The 22,616-nt window shown below is 40.4% G+C and overlaps 1 protein-coding gene across 4 annotated transcripts in view; it reads right to left on the bottom strand.

Moving 5' to 3' along the window:
* Nucleotides 1-2,448: 2,448 nt before the first annotated feature.
* ADGRB3 (adhesion G protein-coupled receptor B3) overlaps nucleotides 2,449-22,616 on the bottom strand; it is a 1,271,667-nt gene continuing 1,251,499 nt past the window's right edge. For all 4 annotated transcript variants that reach the window (XM_077487874.1, XM_077487872.1, XM_077487875.1 and 1 more), the window contains 2 exons: nucleotides 14,667-14,771; nucleotides 2,449-3,276 (listed from right to left, as the gene is read on the bottom strand). In XM_077487874.1, coding sequence (XP_077344000.1) covers nucleotides 3,088-3,276; nucleotides 14,667-14,771 — 294 coding nt within the window. In that variant the 3' untranslated portion in view covers nucleotides 2,449-3,087. The remainder of the gene's footprint in view (nucleotides 3,277-14,666; nucleotides 14,772-22,616) is intronic.

Genomic DNA, 22,616 nt, shown 5'->3' with positions numbered 1-22,616 from the left:
CATAGACTTTAATAGGGTTCTAAAGTTCACACGAAGTTTAGGTCTGTTCGCAGGTTCTGGTGCGAACCGAACAGGGGGGTGTTCGGCTCATCCCTACTCAGGGCTATGGTTTGAAAAGAAAGGCTTTACACTTTCTGTGACGGCTCATTATACCAGGAGTGTGGGTGCCTCCTGGGTTGTTCATTATTAAGCTTCAGTGTCTCAGGTCTGCAAGATCAAACTTGGTATTCAGTTAACATATTGTGGATGTTAGAGCTGTGGAGGATGTGGCCTTTGGTCAGAATGTTTTGCAGGCATTGTGTAGGTTCATTTTTGACCTGTTGGAGATGTCTGTGTCTCCCTCCTTTCATAGGCATTGCTTTAGGACAGGGATATGCAATTAACGGACCTCCAGCTGTTGCAAAACTACAAGTCCCATCATGCCTCTGCCTCTGGGTGTCATGTTTGCGACTGTCAGAGTCTTGCTATGCCTCATGGGAATTGTAGTTCTGCAACAGCTGGAGGTCCGCTAATTGCATATCCCTGCTTTAGGACATCCATGTGATTAGGGACTAAAAAAACTGCTCTGTGTCCCTTGATATACAAAAAAAGAAAACCGGTGTCTTATGTAAAAAAAAATCAATTTCATGTACTACATCTCTGGATTTTTCCCCTCTATATGGAGTGTATGGTTTGCTACAAAACTGAAGACCTACTGGTATGGGGGGAGGTTATATAGAAGAGGATTTCCTGTTTTTTTCCAATGTCCAGTCTCCTGTAGGTGATGCATAAACCCATGAGTAAGGAATAATAGAGCTACCTTGTGTTCCGTGATGTACTCCAAGTAACACCTTTTACAGGTAAGTCAAAAAGCCTGTTATTTTAGTGCACATTTCTTACAAAAAAAAAACCTTAATGTAACAATGAAACTAACTGATGGAAGAAAATTTTATTGAGCGGGTCTCTGTGAATTTTAATTCTATACTCCTAATTTAGACTAAGCATTTTAAGGAAATTTTGAGAATGTCACTGTATATACGTGCTTGAATAATAGAGGTTCACTTTAATAAATACAAAAGACACCTATGCGCTGTGCAATAAAGCCCTTACATGACAAAATCAGTTCAGCCCCAATTAATGTGCCCATCAGTTAATATATTTTCTTTAGTGATGTAGGTAGACTATCTTTTTTTTTGTTTTTTTTTACTCTGGTAAATCTGGCCAGGGCATTGTTCAATGACCCCTAGGCAGCAAGAGGTTAGCTTCCCAACATTAGGCATGTTTTGCAACAAGGTAATTTGACAAGAAATATGCATACTAGATCCCAATGATCAATACATAAGGATTTTGCCACTGTATGGTTGTAATTTTAATTACATTTAAAGAAACAATTTCTGTTTTCTTTTTTTTTCTTTTTTTATCACAATCAAACAATTTCTGTTTTCTAAGTACTTTGCCTTGCCATAATATATAATATAAATATGTAAGATGATTTGCATTTGTACTGTCATAATTTGTTTAGTAATATTTGAAGTACAGAAAAGTAGTCAGTAGAAGGCATGCTGGGTTTGATTTACTAAAACTGGAGAATGCAAAATGTGGTATCAGCTTCCAGTTTTTTTTTGTCAAAGCTTAATTGAACAAGCTGAAGTTAAAAGCTGATTGGCCACAATACACAGCTGTGCCAGATTTTGCACTCTCTAGTTTTAGTAAATCAACCCCAGTGCTCAACTGAATTTTAAAGTGTGCAGTATTATATTTAATTGTGATAGCATCAAATCCAAGACAAGACACCAGAGCGTTGTATGCTACAGTCTATAGGAACTAAACTGGAATCCTGTTCATGATTTGTGGCAGTTTTACAGCTTTCAATGTAACCCCAGCTCCATGGCCTTCCATAAACTTTGGTCTTCCATGAACATTCCATAAACTTTGCACCTAAATAGGAATAGGCAAACATGTGTTGCACTGTTTGGTCCCATATAAGAAGCACAGTGTGCATATTTAATAAGCAAATATTCCAGTCCCAACGCAGATACAGGTAAAAATGTTAAAACAGAAACAAAGTTTATACATTATTAACATATTTTGACAACAGTATTTACATTAAGCTGTTCACATTCACATATATCTAAGCATCAAAAATATAATTTTCATGAATTAATTCGCTTTCCTTTGAAATATAGGTTTTAACTTTTACATTTGTATTTGCAAATATAACAATTGCATAAATGTATTTCCATTTTAATGCTTAATTATTCTGATTATGATTAGGCAAGGAATGCAAATGGGTGTGGGTATAGCAAAAATATAGTTCTTCTTCTGTAACACCTAAAGCTAGAAGCATATATTCATATTATAGAAAAAAACTGACTATCCTATCAAATTTTTTGACAAGACTTTAACAAATGAGTTTCTTCCAGTCTGCAAACAAAAATAATGTTTCACAGAAGACAAAGGGAACAAAGCTGTAGACAAAAGTTTATTTACACCATACAACATTTTAAATATTTTATACAGAGCTGCAGCAGAGAAAGCCACCATGAGCTTCCAAGATAAAACTGCAATAATAAAGATGTGAAATATATTATTCATATAAAAGTGAGATTATTACTTTATTGCATTTAAAGCAATGAAGAACGTAGCTCAACAAACATTCATTTAATGACAAAAATTTTGCTCTTTTTATATTATAAAGTAAAAAGTGTAGTAATGGCCAAACAGACTGTTATAAATTTTAAAAACTGCATATATACATTGTGCTTCATGGTGAAGTTTTTTGAAAACTAAACCAAATGAAGCTGTTACAACATGAATTGTTGTTTGAGGTTGATCTATAAAGATTACCTTACAAATCCATTCCACGGGTACTTACAACACATGATGGTAAGAATTGTACACCTGGTTCTGCACTAGATTTGCTAGTGAGAGTAGACAAGAAATAAAATAAAAAAAAAATAAAAATAAAAAATAAAACACTGACATTTGGCACATGAAGATCCTGACATGAAGTGGCCACAAAAGTCCAGACGCCAGGCTTCTAAAGTCTTTCACATGTGTCAGTGCAAATGACTTTTGTCTTGTTTCAGTCTGTTTGTTGTGGTTATATTAAACCTCAGTTTGAAAGTCACCTTCCTGTACATCTAAAGGCAAATTCAGACATTTCTCCCATTCTGAAGGTCTAAGTTCTAAAGAATCCTTTGCTTCTGAATCTAATACATTGATTGTTGTATAATGTTGATATTCATTTGGGCTTTTGAAACTGTCCCATGGGTTCTTGTGTACTGCTGGGTTTTCCTATTGACAGTAAGAAGAAAACTTAAATTAGTACAAATCTAAAAAAAAATTGAAGTAATATAGAACAAAAAGAAATGATTTGATTATAGTTCATTGGTGGTCTTTGGCTTCACAATGTTCTGCATTACTAAGTGAGAACTAGCATGCATAAAGTGAAGTCAGAGCATATTTAGAACTCCTGATCTGCAAACCATTGGATCAGCAAGATAGCCAGAGTACTTACATTTTCAAATGAGAGGTCAGAAATTGCATTGTTTATATTACTTTTCTAATTTTTCTTCAAAGGATGAATTAATACAGTACAGATACTTAAGTTATAGATGTATGTGTTGAAGAAACCTTTGCACCACTGGGGAATGAAGAAGTAAACTCTCTTAGCAATGTCTGAGAAACAGCCATTGCTAAGATTAAAAAACAGGTAACCTGCTGAATTCTTGGGATATATAATTAAGAAGCATAATTATTATGATCCCATTGGAAAATCTTCAATAATATAACAGAGGTGGGAACAGGCACAGCCCTCAATTTCTTAACAAATATAAAAAAAACTGGTGGGTGAATTAACTAGTGTGTATGTTTTAGTTTTGAGTGGACTGACCCTGTAAAATATATCAGCCTTATTGATTACTTTGGATATCCCATAGCCAGTTGGGAGTTGAGAATCTTCATTCAATAAACTCTGGTTATATTAACTTCAGTTACCCAATCATGTGAAAAGCAAATTCCTATTTATTTATTGCATCTGCACATAACCAAGTACACAGTGATTTTAAGTACATAAGTACTTTTAAGTACATAGTGGGGTTTATTTACTAAAGCTGGAAAGTGCAAAATCAGGCTCACTTCTGCATAGAAACCAATGAGCTTCTAACCACAGCTTGTTCAATTAAGCTTTGGTAATAAAACCTGAAAGCTCATTGATTTCTATGCAGAAGTGAGCCTGATTTTGCACTTTCCAGTTTTAGTAAATAAACCCCATTGTTTACTTAAAAGTGGGGTATGCCTGTATTTAAGGTGAACAGGAGCTTGCATTTGGATAATTGAATAATTAAAGCTAAACTCCAATGTCCCTCACTAACATTTGAGGCCACTGGAAGTGCTGTATAAACTGTATGTAGCTGAGGCTACATACAGCATACAGTACTGTGTTCTGAGTTCGAGCCAAGACTTTCTGTCTCATACCTGGAACCCCAAAGAGTCTGATCAGTGCGCAGCCATTCATAGAAAGCAATGTATTCTAGCAATAAATACAAAGCCAGAGGTTGTGACATTATCAGCCCACCTCTCTGACACAGCAGGAAGTTTTGTATTCATTGCTAGAATATATTTAGCTTTCTCTGAATGGCTGAGCACCGATCAGATAGACTCTATTATGTTTTGGGTATAAGACAGGAAGGTGTTAGCTCATACCCAGAACACAGTGCAGTATGCTGTTCATAGCCTCAGCTACATACAGTTTATGTAGCACATCCAGTGGCCTCAGATGTTAGTGAGGGACATAGTTCGTTCGGCTCAGCTTGACCCAAACAAACTATGTAAAGTGTAACAAAAGCTGGAGTTCAGCTTTAAAGTTAATATTTCCACAATTTATTGAGAGAATATTCTCAACTCCTTTAGCAAATCAGCCTCCATAGGTCCATTTATAATAAGTGTATATTGCCCTAAAAAAAATCAACACTGTAAAACTGTAGGCAGTGGAAAGTATGCAACAATTCTATACTAGTCTTTTTAAATTATTCTCAAACTGCCATTTTAAGTTTTTATATAGCAATGCTGTTGTCTATTCATGAGTAACTGAAGAAAATGCAACTGCACAGCAATGGGGCTAGCAGTTTTTGCAAGTATTACAGGGCCAGAAGCCCCAGGGGGGCACTTTGCAAGTCCCTTATGTTGTAATATTTCAAGGCTGTTATTTCACTTCTTTTGTAATGTAACTACAAAATTACCAAAATGAACCCCGCAGGAGGTATTTCTACATCATCCTCGGTTTAGACAATTATATTTTGTCACATAAGAACTTACATAAGTAAATTAAATACAATATATAAAAATTTTCCTGATATAAATATTACAGCTAAAATTGCTGACATCCTGAAAATGTTAGTCACCTGACTTTAATGCTATGGGGTTGCTTTATTAAAAGCAGTAGAGGCTGTTCACTTTGCACAGTGAATGTTAGTGAACAAAATGAAGCTGTGTTCACTTTGACCACCCAGTTATGCACTAGAAAATGTCATTATTTTTTTTTTAACCACTTTCAGACCGGACCATTTTGCTGGTAAATGACCAGAGGTCTTTTTACACTTTGGCACTGCGCTGCTTTAACTGGTAATTGCGCGGTCATGCAATGTTGTACCCAAACAAAATTTGCGTCCTTTTCTTCCCACAAATAGAGCTTTCTTTTGATGGTATTTGATTGCCTCTGCGATTTTTATTTTTTGCGATATAAACGTAAAAAGACCGCAAATTTTGAAAAAAAATGATATTTTCTACTTTTTGTTATTAGAAAAATCCAATAAACTCAATTTTAGTCATACATTTAGGCCAAAATGTATTCAGCCACATGTCTTTGGTAAAAAAAAAGTCAATAATTGTATATTTATTGGTTTGCGCAAAAGTTGTCACATCTACAAACTAAGGTACGTTTTCTGGAATTTACGCAGCTTTTAGTTTACGACTGCCTATCTCATTTCTTGAGGTGCTAAAATGGCAGGGCAGTACAAAACCCCCCCAAATGACCCCATTTTGGAAAGTAGACCCCCTAAGGAAATTGATAAGAGGCATGTTGAGCCCATTGAATATTTTATTTTTTTGCCTCAAGCGATTGAATAATGACAAAAAAAAAATTTTTTTTTTTTTTTTACACAAAGTTGTCACTAAATGATATATTGCTCACACATGCTATGGGCGTATGTGAAATGACACCCCAAAATAAATTCTGCTGCTTCTCCTGAGTACGGGGATACCACATATGTGGGACTTTTTGGGAGCCTAGCCGCGTACGGGGCCCCGAAAACCAAGCACCGCCTTCAGGCTTTCTAAGGGCGTACATTTTTGAGTTCACTTCTCACTACCTATTACAGTTTTGAAGGCCATAAAATGCCAAGATGGCACAAAACCCCCACAAATGACCCCATTTTAGAAAGTAGACACCCCAAGCTATTTGCTGAGAGGCATGTTGAGTTCATGGAATATTTTATATTTTGCCACAAGTTGCGGGAAAATTACAAACTTTTTTTTTTTTTTTTTTTTTTTCACAAAGTTGTCACTAAATGATATATTGCTCACACATGCCATGGGCATATGTGAAATGACACCCCAAAATAAATTCTGCTGCTTCTCCTGAGTACGGGGATACCACATATGTGGGACTTTTTGGGAGCCTAGCCGCGTACGGGGCCCCGAAAACCAAGCACCGCCTCCAGGCTTTCTAAGGGCGTAAATTTTTGAGTTCACTTCTCACTACCTATTACAGTTTTGAAGGCCATAAAATGCCAAGATGGCACAAAACCCCCACAAATGACCCCATTTTAGAAAGTAGACACCCCAAGCTATTTGCTGAGAGGCATGTTGAGTCCATGGAATATTTTATATTTTGCCACAAGTTGCGGGAAAATTACAAACTTTTTTTTTTTTTTTTTTTTTTTCACAAAGTTGTCACTAAATGATATATTGCTCACGCATGCCATGGGCATATGTGAAATGACACCCCAAAATAAATTCTGCTGCTTCTCCTGAGTACGGGGATACCACATATGTGGGACTTTTTGGGAGCCTAGCCGCGTACGGGGCCCCGAAAACCAAGCACCGCCTTCAGGCTTTCTAAGGGCGTTACAGTTTTGAAGGCCATAAAATGCCAAGATGGCACAAACCCCCCCCAAATGACCCCATTTTGGAAAGTAGACACCCCTAAATTTAGGGGTACACTAGTGAGACTAGGTAATAAATGGCGGGTGCCCTGAAACTATAAAAAAAATAACTAACCAATCAGCGTCACCTGTAACAGTTATATGGTGATCACTGGTGAAAGGGTTAACTAGGGGGCAATCAGGGGGCTTTATGCGGTAGTATATGGGGGTCCCTGGCGCTATAAAAAGCTGCGGCGAACCTAAATACCTACCTGCCTAACTAGCGTCACCTGTGACACTAATACAGCGATCAGAAAAACGATCGCTTATTAGGCTGGGTTCACACTGGAGCGATGCGGGAACGCCACGAATGCGCGGCGGGTTCCCGCATCGCATGCCTCCCGGCGGCAGTTCACACTGCCCTATGCGAACTGCTGGGAGTGTCAGTGAAATGTTACTGACACCCCCAGATCAGTTCGCATATCGCAGTGCGATCTGCAAACTCGGATCGCATGGTGTGAACACCCATGCGATCCGATTCTGCTGCGGGCCAAAAAAAGGGTCCCGTGCGAATTTGCGGCGGGTGCGGCGGGTGTGGCGGGTGCGGCGAATGGCTGAACTCGAATCGCACAGAGATCGGATGTGATTTGCACTGCAGTGCGGTGCGAATCACATCCGTTCTCAAACCGCTGCAATGTGAACCCAGCCTTAGTGACACTGGCGACGGGGGGTGATCACGGGGTTAAACCTTTATTGGGGGGGTTAGGGGGGTACCTTAGAACTAAAGGGGGCTAACCCTAACTGCCCTAACAGTTATTAGTCACAAATGACACCCGCCGGGTGATCAGGGGGTTAAACCTTTATTAGGTAATAAATGGCGGGTGCCCTGAAACTATAAAAAAATAACTAACCAACCAGCGTCACCTGTAACAGTTATATGGTGATCACAGGTGAAAGGGTTAACTAGGGGGCAATCAGGGGGCTTTATGCGGTAGTATATGGGGGTCCCTGGCGCTATAAAAAGCTGCGGCGAACCTAAATACCTACCTGCCTAACTAGCGTCACCTGTGACACTAATACGGCGATCAGAAAAATGATCGCTTATTAGGCTGGGTTCACACTGGAGCGATGCGGAAACGCCACGAATGCGCGGCGGGTTCCCGCATCGCATGCCTCCCGGCGGCAGTTCACACTGCCCTATGCGAACTGCTGGGAGTGTCAGTGAAATGTTACTGACACCCCCAGATCAGTTCGCATATCGCAGTGCGATCTGCAAACTCGGATCGCATGGTGTGAACACCCATGCGATCCGATTCTGCTGCGGGCCAAAAAAAGGGTCCCGTGCGAATTTGCGGCGGGTGCGGCGGGTGTGGCGGGTGCGGCGGGTGCGGCGAATGGCTGAACTCGAATCGCACAGAGATCGGATGTGATTTGCACTGCAGTGCGGTGCGAATCACATTCGTTCTCATAAACCGCTGCAATGTGAACCCAGCCTTAGTGACACTGGCGACGGGGGGTGATCACGGGGTTAAACCTTTATTGGGGGGGTTAGGGGGGTACATTAGAACTAAAGGGGGCTAACTCTAACTGCCCTAACAGTTATTACAGTCACAAATGACACCAATGCAAAAAAAAAAAAAAAAAAAAAAAAAATGACATTGGTGTCACTGTGACTGGGGGGCAGGGGTAATTGGGGGGGTGATCGGGGGGTAAAGGGGGGGTGTGAGTGTGCCTGGCATGTTCTACTGTGTGTGTAGAGTGTTGGTGCAACTTACTGATCCGCTCTCCTCCGTGTCGGAACGAAAAATACCGACACGGAGGAGAGAATACATCACTTCCTCTCCTGTGTTTACATTACAGGAGAGGAAGTGATGTCACCGGGGATTTCTATTCGTCGGGAGCGATCGCGAGGGGGTGGCCATGAATGAATGGCCGTCCCCTCGTCCGGGATCGCTCCCGTACGAATACCGACCGCCGCAGGCACCGGGCGGGGGCCCGATCGGGCCCCCGACCCGCGGGAGGCAAGGGACGTACATGTATGTCCTTATGCCTGCCCGTGCCATTGTACCGACGTACATCGGCGTGCGGCGGTCGGCAACTGGTTAAACAGAACTTTACCTTATTTATTAACATTCATTTTTCTAGATCAATGCATCTACCCTTTAATAAATCAACACTTGTTTCAATATTTTTTGAATCCCTGACCTGGAACAGGTATGCAGATACAGGAAAGTCACAGTAAAATTAAAAGTCCTTAGGTTATCCTTGATCTGACTCAAAAATTCAACTTATGAAAGCAAAGAGTTCAAAATAAGAGCCAGGCAATTGGCAAATTCAGGAGAGGTTTGCAAAAGCAGTCCATGTATTCCTTGCCTATCTTATCATTCTTTAAATTGATTAGGTGATTAACCTCCCTAGCGGTAATCTTGAGTGTGGCTCGGGGTGAATTTTTATTACCAAAAGCGGTAAACCCGAGCCACACTCAGGACTGCACCGCAGGATCCAGGCAAAGTTACTTACCTTGTCCCCAGAATCCTGCAATGTCTCCCCATTGTATGTGCGAGCCGTGTCCTTTGCCTGATCTATCAAAATGGCAGACTTCGTTCCCTGCGAGCATCGCGATGCACAGGGATGGAGCCCGACACCAAATTTAAAAAGTGAAAAACACATAATACATACAGTACACTGTAATCTTACAGATTACATTACTGTATCAAATTATTTCACATCCGTTTTGTCCCTAATGCTTTGTTGTTTCTGCCTGGAAACTTGAGAATGTCCATAGCAACCAAAACGTGTCCCTTTACGTCAAAAGCGGTTTTAGACCAGCTAGAAAACAGCAATAGTAAATTAGAATCACTTGCAGAATTGAGCAGTGAGGGAAATTCATCATCAAACACTGAAAGAAATGATAGCGACAATTCTGCAACTGAGTAAATGTCATTATTTTTTATTTGGTTACATTATTGAATACATTTTATATTATTATTTTTTATAATTATTTATAATTATTTATAGTTATTTATTATATTATAATTTATGATTTCCTGTTTCAAACTTTATCATACCCGGGATGTCTACTAGACTCTTGTTTGGACAGATTTAAGTGTGTTATTTCTAAGAATTACAGGCCTACAATATAAAACGCCAATTTTCAATACGAAAAAATATACGGCTTTCAGCATCAAAATCTGAAATAATCATACCGCCAGGGAGGTAAAGTAAGCAAAGCGCCAACAACCTAAGATAAAAGTGACAGATATTTGACCTTATTTTCTAAAAGGAATGCATAATAGCACAGAGAAATTATTTGCATTTGGGTTTACAGGCGTCTACGGATGTTCACACACTCATTAAATGCATTCCCTTTACTGATTTATGTTCAATGCATATGTTGCGGCCTTTATTTTTAGTGTGTATTGAGCAATGAAACAATGCTGTTTTATGAACCAAGTAATGTGCGATAAAATTCTGGTGTAAAAATAAATAAATAAATATAATGATGATAGTGAGCCTGGTTACTTAACAATATTTGTATAACAAATAATTGTAAAGCACATTTTGAACTCATGTATGTGTAGTGTCTTGTCCTGCTTAGCAAACACCATGTGTTACTGAATTAGCTTATTAATTTGTACTCATTTATGGATTTTCTATTCACATTTTTATTCACACTGATATGCAGAAATATATGTGTGTATTTATATGTATTTATTAATGTATAAATGGCATAATATTTATGGATAAATACTGTTTCTTCAAGCCTAGAAAATTCAGAGGGTCTGTGAATACACCTTCATGTTTTCTCTTATCAATTTTAGATAAATATGTTGCACCAGAGAGTACACTCTTGAAAAAAAAAGGCAGGAAACAAAGTCCTGTAACACTGAACTCTTTTGCTGTGTAGTATTGATAGTATCAGCTTTAATTCTCTGGCTGTATATGCAAATGTTTTATTTACTTTTTGCTGTGACATTAACCCCATAATGATGAAGATAAAACCATTCCTACCGACTGAAAACTATTTTGCAACTTTGACATGTGCTAGAAAAACTGCACATAGAAATCACAACTACTTAATGTCTCCAGGTGAATTATACTTCTTTTTTTTAGGACAAATTTAGTGGTAAGTGGTAATGAATATCTTCCTCTTTTTTTATTAGCTAATGAAAACTGGCCCAAAATAATAATAATAATTACCACTCCTATGAAGGTGGGGTGCTCTGGGTTTTCAGGAGTTGAAATCAATATCATTGGTACATGTGTGTATATACAGTGCCTTGAAAATTAATACCCCCTGACATTTTCCATATTTTGCCATCTTAAAACCAAAACATAAATGTGTTTTATTGAGATTTTATGTGATAGAGCAACACAAAGTGGCACATAATTGGGAAGTGGGAGGAAAATGATAAATGGTTTTCCATATTTTTTTACAAATAAATATATGAAAAGTGTGGCATGCGTTTGTATTCAGCCCCCTTTACTCTGATACCCCTAACTAAAATCTAGTGGAACCAATTGCCTTCAAAAGTCACCTAATTAGAAAATAGAGACCACCTGTGTGTAATTTAATCTCAGTATAAATACAGCTGTTCTGTGAAGCCCTCAGAGGTTTGCTAGAGAACATTAGTGAGCAAACAGCATGAATGCCAAGGAACACACCAGACAGGTCAGGGATGAAGTTGTAGAGAAGTTTAATGAAGGGTTAGATTATAAAAAATATATCCCAAGCTTTGAACATCTCACAGGGTACTGTTCAATCAATCATCTGAAAATAGAAAGAGTAAGGCACAACTGCAAACTTATGAAGACATGGCTGTCCACCTAAACTGACAGGCCGGGCAAGGAGAGCATTAATTAGAGCAGCAGCCAAGAGGCCCATGGTAACTCTGGAGGAGCTGGGAGAATCTGTTCACAGGACAACTATTAGTTGTGCACTCCACAAATCTGGCCTTTATGGAAGTGTAGCAAAAAGAAAGCCATTATTGAAAGAATACCATAAGAAGCCCCATTTGTAGTTTGCGAAAAGCTATGTAGGGGACACAGAAAACATGTGGAAGAAGGGGCTCTGGTCAGATGAGACCAACATTGAACTTTTTGGTCTAAAAGCAAAACGATATGTGTGGCGGAAAACTAACACTACACATCATCCTGAAGACACCATCCTCACTGTGAAACATGGTGGTGGCAGCATCATGTTGTGGGGATGCTTTTCTTCAGCAGGAACAAGGTAGCTGGTCAGAGTTGATGGGAAGATGGATGGAGCCAAATACAGGGTAATCTTAGAAAAAAAGCTGTTCGAGTCTGCAAGAGACTTGAGTATGGGGCAGGGGTTCACCTTCCAGCAGGACTACAACCCTAAACATACAGCTAGGGCTACAATGGAATGGCTTAGATCAAAACATATCCATGTGTTAGAATGGCCCATTCAAGGTCCAGACCTAAATCCAACTGAGAATCTGTGGCAAGACTTGAAAATTGCTGTTCACAGACACTCTCCATCCAATTTGACAGAGCTTGAGTTATTTTGCAAAGAAGAATGGGCAAAAATGTCACTCTCTAGATGTGCAAGGCTGGTAGAGACCTCCCTAAAAAGACGTGCAGCTGTAATTGCAGCGAAAGGTGGTTTTATAAAGTATTGACTCAGAGGGGCTGAATACAAATGCACACTGCACTTTTCAGATATTTATTTGTAAAAAATGTTAAAAACTATTTATCATTTTCCTTCCACTTCACAATTATGTGCCACTTTGTGTTGGTCTATCACATACAATCCCAATAAATTACACAGCATGTACCCAGCATAAAGACATGTACACATATATTCAACTTTGCAGAGAAAAACCCACTTCAGTGAGGCCACATATATGTGTACATGCTGTGGCAAGGGGTTCAAGACAAAATACCATTACAACTCACTAATTATTATTTTTTTAATATTTAATAAATTAACTTCAATATTTTTGCTTCAATACCATACTGTATTTGAATAATTTACTTCTACTACTGCTATTCTTAATATAAATGAGCAAACAATGAGAAGTATGCTCCCTGGGCAGTTTGCCTAATTTATTTGATGGGGTCATATCCACTAAGTGCCTTTTTTCTCTTATTATTTTGCTTTTTTTTTTATTAATATCAGTTTGAAGCACTGACCTGATGCGATCGGGCATTCAGGGTGGTATAAATGTAACAGGAGAGTACTCACCATTTTGCTGTGAGGATAGCAAACCATATACTAAGTGTATACATTTTGTATCCCTCTGCAGGGGGACTCATATAAATATATTGTTAATAAAATGTGGTATTTACATTTTTAGTAGATAAAAGGGAAGAGTAACTAGGGGTGACCCCTGCAAAACCCCCAGTAGGAAGAACAATGGACTATCTAGGTTCCCAATTATTTAACACAAATATAAAAAAATATATACATTTTACTTGCAAAATGTATGGTAAAACAGCAATTCATGATAACCTCAACAGACAGTAAGTTTTACAAACATGTCTAACTGGTCACATAGTAGCCTCAGACAAATTCTGAAGGCATTTGATTTACGAAGCATTATATATCCACGTTTCGTGGCTGAAGAAGTGGCTTCAGCTGCGAAACATGTACAAAATATACAGTACATTGTGAATCAAATGCCTTCAGCATTCATCTGAGGCTTCTATGTGACCATTTAGACATGTTTGTATAACTTACTGTCTGTTGAGGTTATCATGGATTGCTGTTTTACCATCCTTTGTGCATCTATGTCTTTTTAAACAATTTTGTACAAATAAAATGTATATATTTTAAAATTTTTGTTTAATAATTGGGTACCAAGATAGTCCATTGTTCTTCCTACTGTGGGTTTTGCAAGGGTCAACCCTAGTTACTCTTCCCTTTTATCCAATTTACGATGATGGCACCTCTATAATCTCCTCAATGTGTACACATAGAGGCTTACATACTGCTCAGTTTTAGTAAATGCCATAAAGCAAAAATCACCTAAGGGTTATTTTGATGTCTCTAAGAGAGTGGCAACATCTCCATGTTTGAGTTTCCAGGTCTCCTCACACCTTGGAAATCAAAGAAGATAATTATAGAGGGTAAAAAGTCCCTTGATGATCTATATTATGGAGAATGCAACAGAAAGAAAGGGAACACACAAGAACACACAGTAGTATCAGGTGAATACATGTTGCTTTTGATGTCCTCAAAAAATATTAGTTAAAAGAAGTTAGACTATCATTAAACTATTAATTTGAGTAACCTTGTAAAAACATAGCATGTATGAACTGCGATCACTGGTGATCCTAAGCATCTTAACAGTTGCATCAGGCATTACAAAACTTAGCTTTAAATGTGTACTTATGGTCATAAGCTATTCAAATAAAGAGCATTTGGTCTCAGGTGAAATTAAATATTAAAAATGCTAAAGCAGCGAGCAATAAGATCAGCCTTTTACAGCTACATCTAGTTGAAACAAAGTAGATAATGGCATTCAAAAGTGACACAAAATGTTTTGGATTTTTTCTTTTTATGTTTGAACATACCGTGCATCCAGTATTTGGTATATCCCGAAATCTTTCCAGAGTTTGAAATTTCTGATTTAATTCCTGAAATAATTCCATGTGCCTCTTTCTGGTATGCATGACCTTCTGTGTAAAAAAACATAGACTCATATTACTATGTGTATTTTTTTAATGTTTATCTGCAAACATAAATACATATAAAGTGAACTGGTCTTGAATCTAAGCATATGAAACCAGCTTAAAGTCCCAGCAGCAGGCAAAAATAGGTGTTATGCCCCATACACACAGTCAGGCATTCCAACCACAAAATCCATCTGATTTTTTCAGACGGATTTTGGCCGAAACTTGTCTTACATACAAAGTTGTCAGAAAATCTGATCGTTTGGAATGAGGTGAGGTACAAAACATACAACGGGACTACGTAGAGGCCAGTAGCCAATAGCTTTCGTCTTCAATTTTTTTCTGAGCATGCATGGCACTGTGTGCGTCAGAATTCTCTTCTCTTCTCGATCGGAAAAAGTCTGATCGGATTTTGTTGTCGGAAAATTTTAGATCCAGAAATTCCTACAGAAAAAGTCTGATAGAGCCTGCACACTATCGGATTATGTTGTTGGAAAATCCAATCGTGTGCGGGCTCTATCGGACCTTTTCCATCGGAATTTCCGACCTTGTGTATGGGGCATTAGTGCTTATCCTGTTGTCTTCTAAGTTGTTTCTGCCTTGCCAGACAACCCCTAAAATTCAGACCCCACTCTGTACTATGCTTGTCTTGAGCACTATAATGCTCTTTGGCATCCCACACTTCAAAAGAGGCATGCCAGCAACCAATAAATAAGCAATTGCATTTCACTTAGGAATATCAGGGAGCGTGTCAAGGCTGAGTGCTACAGTAGATATAACCCCCCCCCCCCCCCTTCAATTTATGTATTTATTAAAATACATTTTTAAATAGTAACTGTCTATCTGCCTTATCACTGTCCACCTGTAAATAAGGATTTAGATTGGCACAGAAAATGGAAGCACTAGAAGCCCTTGTACACACGGTCGGAGATTCCGACAACCAAATCCGTCGGATTCTGTCCGTCGGATTTTGTCCAACGGATCTTGTCCAAAACTGTTGCATACACATGGTCGGACGAAGTTGTCGGAAAATCAGATCGCTCAGAACGTGATGGCGTTATTTAGTTAAAACGGGACTATGTTCAGGCAGTAGCCAATAGCTTTAATGTAGGAATTTGATCTGAGCATGCGTGGCACTTTGTCCGATCGGAATTCTCTACACATGATCGGGGTATGTCCGATCAGAGCATTTTGTCGGAAAATATTTCTGGCAAGTTGGAAAATTTGGTCCGACGGATATTTCGACGTAAACAGTCCGATGCAGACCACACACAGTTGGAATATCCGACAAAACGCTCCGATCGGACACATTCCGTCGGAATCTACGATCTTGTGTACAAGGGATAAGTCAACCAGGCTTTATTGCAGTGGACTTTGAGTGCTGATTGGGTTGGAGATGATTTTAATAATGGGCCAATGCTCTTTCCAAATACAACCCTGACCAAACTGTATTTTTTCAATTACAGGAAAGAAAAAGGACCTATATAGTGTACCAGACAGAGGGTTCTGGATTATAAACTAGCTGAACTGAAATAGCTCACACAGGCATACATGTAATATGTGTATTTGGCTGTGTGTCTGTGTTAGGTGCTCCTTAGGTGCACAGAGTGCTTTAAACACTCTCTGTATCTATGTACATTGTGGAGGAACACATTTTCAAAGTTCAGAACACAGGCATTGCAATCTGAATTTATTTCTGTAGAGAACAGGTCTTAGCAGTCCATGAGCCTTCTAATCTAAACAACCAGCAGATCTTTCTAAGCTGTTACAAACCCACTGAAATTGGACCCTTGAGTCTTTGCTGTTCTCTTTGAGGATTTTTTGAGAATGAATAACTTATTATGAATAGCTACTAGAGAGGTGAGTGAGGGCATGATTTAAAGCTCTTTTACTGCTTGTTTTTAATATGTAAATAATCTTGACATAATTGCACTTTAATCTCAATTTTGTATCAACGCTGTCAAAAAGATCCCTTTAACCACTTACCAACTGCCTTCCACAACTATTATATACTGTAGAAAGGCAGCTCGGCTGCGCAAACCGACATACCTGTACATCGGTCTGTGCATATGGTACTGCGTTGCGTGTTGCGGGAACTCATGCACGGGTCCACCAGCCACCCCGATCCCTTTGAAGAGAGGCAGAACGGGGATCTGCCTATGTAAACGAGGCAGATCCCCATTCTGACAATGGAGGAGAGAGAGATCAGCTGTTCCTAGTGATCATGAACAGCAATCTCTCTCTCTACTCCCAGTCAGTCTGGGCCCCCCTGACAGTTAGAAACACCTCCTTAGGGAACACTTAACCCCTTGATCGCCCCCTAGTGTTTACCCCTTCCCTGCCAGTGTCATTTTACAATGATCAGTGCATTTTTACTGGTCACCAAGAAGTGTCACTAAGATTTGTCTGCCGTAATGTCTGTGGGTAAGTCCCACTAAAAATCGCTTATGCCTACCATTACTAGTAAAACTAATAAAAAAAAGTCCCTAGATCTTTCCACTATTTTGTAGACGCTATAAATTTTCTGCATACCAATCAATATACACTTATTGTGCTTTTTTTACCAAAAATATGTAGCAGAATACATATTGGCCTAAACTGATGAATCATTTTTTTAAAAAAAATTTGGGATATGTATGATAGCAGAAAGTAAAAAAATATTGTTTTTTTTTTTTTCAAAATTGTCAGTCTTTTTTTTTTCTTTATAGCGCAAAAATTAGATGAGATCAAATACCACAAAAAGAAAGCTCTATTTGTGGGAAAGAAAAAGGACATCAATTTTGTTTTTGGGTATAATGTTGCACGACCACGCAATTGTCAGCAATATAGTGCCATATCGCAAAAAATGGCCTGATCATTAAGGGGCAAATCCTACCAGGGCTGAAGTGGGTAAAATGCACTTGGTATTTTAATTGGCAATAAGAAGTTTAAATGATTTTTGTTGTAAAATAACATCATGGGTATGGGTAAGAAAATGTATAAGTATAACGTTATTTTAAACACTTTAAAATAATATTGGAAACCTGCAAATTGCGATGAAAAATTATTCAATGTTTCTATTTCACCCATTGGTAAATATGTCCCCTAGCAGTTATTAGAAAGGAGGAACATTTAACATTAAGGCAAACTTTTGTGAGCAGGTACAGGTTATATCTATGGAGAGGAAGGGGCTTAGAAATGAGACTCCTGTAGCACAGAAGTATGTAGGAGGAATTTCCTAAATCTAAAACTATAGTAGTGTTCTTTGTGAGCTCATTTCTTAATGACATGTCAAAGAAGCACTTCAAAAATTCCAAATTTAATTTTCTTTCTGTAATCCATTTAAACTGAGCGCTGTTCAGAGACTTGAAAGTGTTTAAAGAGGTTTTGAAGATGCATTTGTGACTTCTCCAGAAAGAAATTGCTTTGACTAGAGACCATTCAAAAGAAAACATTCCTTATCATCATGCATTTAGTTTATCATTTAATTACAGCTATGCAGTATCACATTAATTAAATAAAATCAGCAAAAACTTAAAACATATGTGAAATCTCACTTCACCATCATCAACAACCCATTCAGTTCAAAATAGAAATATAAGGCAAAATATGTGTGCATATATATATATATATATATATATATATATATATATATATATATATATTATGGTCAAAGCCCTATGGCCGATACGGATATGAACAAGTAGCCTCTACCATAAGATTAACCACATGAAATGGACCTGAAGTGTGCCCTGGTCTGATGGTCGGTATACCAAAATAAGGGGGCATACCCTAGATTAGAATTTAACATAAGTGAAGAGAAATGAATTTGAGAAATGCCCTGAAAAGGGGAAGGGAGGGTGGGTGCCGCGCACCGGAAACCGACAAAGACCACAGGCGAGCGGGCTGGTTAAATACCCTCCGGGCTCCTCCCATAAATTCAGGCCACCACACTGGCCTTCTTACTTATGGTCAAAGCCCTATGGCCGATACGGATATGAACAAGTAGCCTCTACCATAAGATTAACCACATGAAATGGACCTGAAGTGTGCCCTGGTCTGATGGTCGGTATACCAAAATAAGGGGGCAAAACATTCAGGTAGGGGTGCAGTTTTATTAGTTTTAGCTTAATTAGTTGAGCAAGTTCGGTGAACGCTTGTGCCATTTCCACCCGAGGATTGGGAATGTACCGGGCGAGGTAGGCAGGGTCCCAACTGCTTAGCCTTTCAATGACGTGACTTGGGACCCACGCCAACATGCTACCAAGGGTGCTCAGATACTAAAGAGTGTCCATGGTATGGACCGGGGTCGAGGTGTAGGCTGTGGAAGAACCCCATGTGTTTGGGAAACTGGCCGGTACACAAGTGTTGGCACGCAAGCAATAGGGAACTAGAGTCTACGCGTTCCGGTAGGAGTGACAGTAGGTAGTCGAGTACGGTTACTTGATACCAAGCCCTGCTTCTCTATAGAAATGGACGTCCATCCTGGAGTCAGATTGCTGGGATTTAGACACTGCAAGGAGGAGGATGAAATGAAGTTGGTAGCGAGCCAAGTAACGACTATGCAGAACTTGGCCTGCGGGATTGCTGAAGGCCTGGAATGAACATACAATGGACATTAAACTGGTGCCACCGGGCTAACTGCAGCAGTCTGCGCAGGAAGGACACAAACGAGAGCGGTCCAGACCTGGCTACAATGACAAGATGAGCCTCGGCCCAGTTGTCGGTGGTGAAAGCCACAGCCTGTCCTGTCCTGACATGACCCCAGATACGAGAGGCTGTCATGACCGGGTATAGCCTGAAGAGGGAGGAAGTCCAGGTAATCCGGGGTTTAGGAGTATCCCTGATGCCATGGTCCTGTAAACCAGTGGTGGCCAAAAATTCCCGCGAAGCCTGTGGAGGCTGTGGCATCTGTCACTACCAGGGGCGACAGGGGCATCGTAGATGGTTTAAACACCGATACATCAATCCATGCAGTAAGGAACCTTCCGACATAGACAGGTCTGCTATTGCCACGGCATCTAAATTACGGATCTGAGAAGGGTCCTGTGTCCGTGAGAGGAGGACCAGGAGGCGTGACATAAAGATCGATCCTGGGGAATGGCCCGTATTGCAGATTTGAACATTCGTCAGGTAGTGTCTGTGTAGAACCTGGCTGCCAGTGCTATCAACAATAAATTGGCTAGGCCATGTAAAATCACAAAGGGCCAGGTAGATGGCCGCTTGGATGACTAGACTGGGGAATATGCGAGGATTTCATGTCCCTAAAGATGGCAGTTGTGATGGGCGAGCGTTTTCCGTTGGCTATGGGTGATGCCTCTGGATGCCTCGAAGTGGGGATCTTGCTGTATGAGCCATAAAGACAGGTGGCTCTCCGGGCCCTGTAAGGATGAGAAATGCTGAACGCTGGCTAGGTATAGCCTGAGCGTGTTACAGGAAGAAGCCAGTTGCGTGTGTCGACACGATCCAGGTGCTGGATGGAAGTTGAACTCAACTATCCTAAGAGAGAGACCAACAGACAGGAAACGGTGAGTGGCTTGTAAGAAAAGCCACATGAGACAAGTGGCCAACTAAGTGCTGCTGAAAACGACGTGTAGCCAGTTTGTGTGCCACTGAGAATGTGTGCTTGCAAAAGAATGATTGCAAGACGTTATGCTAAGTCGCGAGCCTTGGCACGATTGCAAAAGTAGTGTTTAAACGTGTGCTTGCGACAATTGCGTGGGAGTTTGTCACTGGAAATGTGTTCATAGTGACTGTGAGAAATTCGTGTTATCGCATGTGCTTTGCGAAGACTGCAGGAGTTGTGCTTGAACATGTGTTTGGATGCGTGCTTGCAACGATTGCAAGATGTTATGCCAAGATGCGTGCTTGCAACGATTGCAAGATGTTATGCTAGGATGCGTGCCTGCAACGATTGCAAGGAGTTACACCAGGATGCGTGCTTGCCATGATTGCAAGATGTTATGCTAGGATGCGTGCCTGCAACGATTGCAAGGAGTTACACCAGGATGCGTGCTTGCTATGACTGCAAGATGTTATGCTAGGATGCGTGTGTGCAATGATTCCTAGAAGTTATGCCAGGATGCGTGCCTGCAATGATTTCAAGGAGTTATGCCAGGATGCGTGCCTGCAACGATTGCAAGAAGTTATGGTAAGATACATGGGTAGCCAGGTCGGAAAAGACAGAAGTCCCTCCAGTCCTAACCACAAATCAAACAAATAAATATTGCACAACCTGACACACCCAATTCTACACCCACAGCTGATCCAGAGGAAGGCAAAAAACCCCAGCAGAGCATGGCCCAATTTGCTACAGCAGGGAAAAAATTCCTTCCTGATCCCCCGAGAGGCAATCGGATTTTCCCTGGATCAACTTTACCTATAAAATAAATACCCCGTTACAACGTACATTTAGGAAAGTATCCAGGTTTTTCCCAAAGCAATCTATTGAGCCAGCCAGAACTGCCTGCTAGCAATGATTGCAACCAGTTTGTGCCTGGACATCTGCTCGCAATGATTGCAAGAGGTCTTATGCTCGAATGCGTGCTAGCAATGATTGCCAGAGGTCTATGCCTGAATGTGTGCTTGCAATGATTGCAAGAAGTCTATGTTTGGATGCGTGCCTGCAACGATTGCAAGAAATCTACGCTTGGATGCATGCTTGCAATGACTGCAAGAAGTCTACGCATGGATGCGTGTTTGCAATGATTGCAAGAAGTCTATTCTTGCATGCGTGCTTGCAACGACTGCCAGACTTCCATGCTTGAACGCGTGCTTGCAACGATTGCACGAAGATTATGCTTGATGCGTGCTTGCAATGATTTGCAAGAAGTCTATGCTTGGATTCGTGCTTGCAACGATTGCAAAAGTCTACGCTTGTATGCGAACTTGCAACGACTGTACGACGTCCATGCTTGAATGCGTGCTCGCAACGGTTGCAAGAAGTCTACACTTGAATGCGAGCTTGCAACGATTGCGAGAAGTCCAGGCTTGTATGCGCACTCGCACCAACTGCAAGACATCCATGCTTGACTGCGTACTAGCAACGATTGCCAGAGGTCCATGCTAGGATGCGTGCTTGCAACGATTGCCAGAAGTCTACGCCTGGATGCGTGTTTGCAACGATCGCAAGAAGTCTATGCTTGTGTGCGTCCATGATTGGATGCGTGTATGCAAAGATTGCAAGAAGTCTATGCTTGAATGCGTGCTTGCAACGATTGCCAGAAGTCTGTGTCTGGGGATGTGTTTGCATGTCAGATGCGACCGACTCGAAACGGGGCGCTGTATACTACGGTCTATTTAATGAAAACCTGTTATGACAGAGGCATAAGCCGGTCATGCCGTGACTGTGACTGATGATGAACCGGACTCTGGAGCATGCACTGAAATGAGGCTAAAGCACTGGGGCACACCGTAACGAATCGGTGCATATACGCAACTGGATTCGAAACGGAACGCGGTACGTGGGGGTGAAATTTATTTGATTGCCATGACAGAGGCATGAGTCGGTCGTGTCGCTGATGCGACTATCCGTTAATCGTGCATGCTCTAAAGCAAGTACTGGAATGTGGCTGAAATACCTGGGGCGCGCCGGGACGAATCGGTGCATCGTAGATGCGACTGGATTCGTATCGGACGTCCTGCGTGACAGTGAAATTGATTTCCCATGACAGAGTCATGAATCAGAGAACCGAAACCTGCAACCAATAATGAATCCTGACTCTGGAGCATGTACTGAAATGAGGCCGTAACCAACTGGGGCACACCGAAACGAATTGGTGCATCACGGATGCGACTAGATTCGAATCGGAGCGCGGTGAGTGACAGTAAAATGAGTGACAAAGTTTGCCATGACAGAGGCCCGAATCGGTC

The sequence above is a fragment of the Lithobates pipiens genome, unplaced genomic scaffold (genome assembly GCF_037356315.1).
Source record: "Lithobates pipiens isolate NorthernLeopardFrog02 unplaced genomic scaffold, aLitPip1_a1.2 Scaffold_18, whole genome shotgun sequence".
NCBI lineage: Eukaryota > Metazoa > Chordata > Amphibia > Anura > Ranidae > Lithobates > Lithobates pipiens.
This window is presented reverse-complemented; position numbering and strand designations above follow the sequence as displayed.